General features: G+C 37.7%; 1 protein-coding gene across 1 annotated transcript in view; it reads left to right on the top strand.

Moving 5' to 3' along the window:
- The first annotated feature begins 806 nt into the window (after positions 1-806).
- LOC124419188 overlaps positions 807-1420 on the top strand; it is an 831-nt gene continuing 217 nt past the window's right edge. The window contains exon 1 of the mRNA XM_046947799.1: positions 807-1392. Within this exon, the coding sequence (XP_046803755.1) occupies positions 807-1392 (586 nt within the window). The remainder of the gene's footprint in view (positions 1393-1420) is intronic.

Here is a 1420-nt window from a genome sequence, read left to right as displayed (position 1 = left end):
CTCACAATTCCCTCTGGTGGCATGGCCCTTCATGGCTAACCAATCCCTCTTCTGCATGGCCAAAACGAAATCCTCTTAACTCTATCGAAAAATGCACAGAAACTCAATTCTTACACATCGAAGTTGATAGAAATGATATTTTAGATAAATATTCATCATACCCCAAGGCATTACGCATTTTTTGTTACATTTTTAGATTCTGTAATCAATCCATAAAAAAGCGAGAACCAATTGAAAATAGTAAAGCTCCGTATCATTTGACTCAAAACGAAATGAAAAATGCAAAAACTAGACTAATGTGCTGTTTCTAGATACCGAGCGAGTAGTTTGAGTACAAATTTTACTTGTATTTTGTTATTGTAACAAAAACAAAATACAAGTAAAATTTTAACTCAAACTACTCACACGTTATCTAGAAACAACATATAATTATTTTAGCTCAGAAAAGTTTTTACCCAGATGAATATAATTGTCTAAATAACTCTAAGACTATCTCAAACAAAAGTCCCCTCAAAAGTTTGAACCCATTTCTAGATCCAAATTCTATTATGAGAGTAAATGGAAGATTATCTCAATCCTCTCTTCCTTATTCGGAACGTTACCCTATCATTTTACCTGGCAATTCTCGATTTTGCCATTTGTATCTAACCCATTTACACATATTTCTATGTCACGCTGAATGCAGTCAAATGTACAGAGCAGTACAAACTGAATTTTTTATATTCAGACTCAAACCGCGTATTAAAAAGATAATACGTAACTGTAAATGTTGTATAGTATTCAAACAGCAGCCATGTTCACAAATAATGGCACCCTTACCTCCAGAGAGATGTAACCTTTCTTTACCCTTTCAAATAACGGGTATAGATTTTGCTGGCCGGTTTGATTTAAAGACATCTTCGTTAAGAAAATCACCCTATGTTAAAGGTTACGCCAGTGTTTTCGTTTGTTTCAGCACGAAAGCCATACATCTAGAACCCTGCTCAGATCTATCCTCTGCTGCATTTCAGGCCGTATTTAGTCGTTTCGTTGGGAGACGAGGCCTACCCCAAAGGGTAGTAACTGATAATGGCAGAAATTTTCTCGGTTGCAGTAGAGCAATTGAAGTCGAATTTTCAGCTTTTGTTGAAAACGCAGCTCACGACATAGCTCAGAAATACATTACTCACGGGTTCGAGTGGAAATTTATACCACCGCACGCTCCGCACATGCGTGGCTTATGGGAAGCCACCGTAAAAAGCTTCAAATACCACTTTAAACGAGTTGCAGGGTCCCATAAATTCACTTACGAAGAATTGGCTACTGTGTTAGCTCGTATTGAAGGAGTACTCAACTCTCGACCAATATCTGCACTATCTGAAGATCCCACAGGTCTGACAGCATTGACTCCAGGTCACTTTTTAAGAGGCGCTCCCTTGAT

This window comes from Lucilia cuprina, chromosome 4, assembly GCF_022045245.1.
Source record: "Lucilia cuprina isolate Lc7/37 chromosome 4, ASM2204524v1, whole genome shotgun sequence".
Taxonomy (NCBI): domain Eukaryota; kingdom Metazoa; phylum Arthropoda; class Insecta; order Diptera; family Calliphoridae; genus Lucilia; species Lucilia cuprina.
Note: the sequence above shows the minus strand (reverse complement) of the source record. Positions and strands in the feature narration are given on the sequence as shown.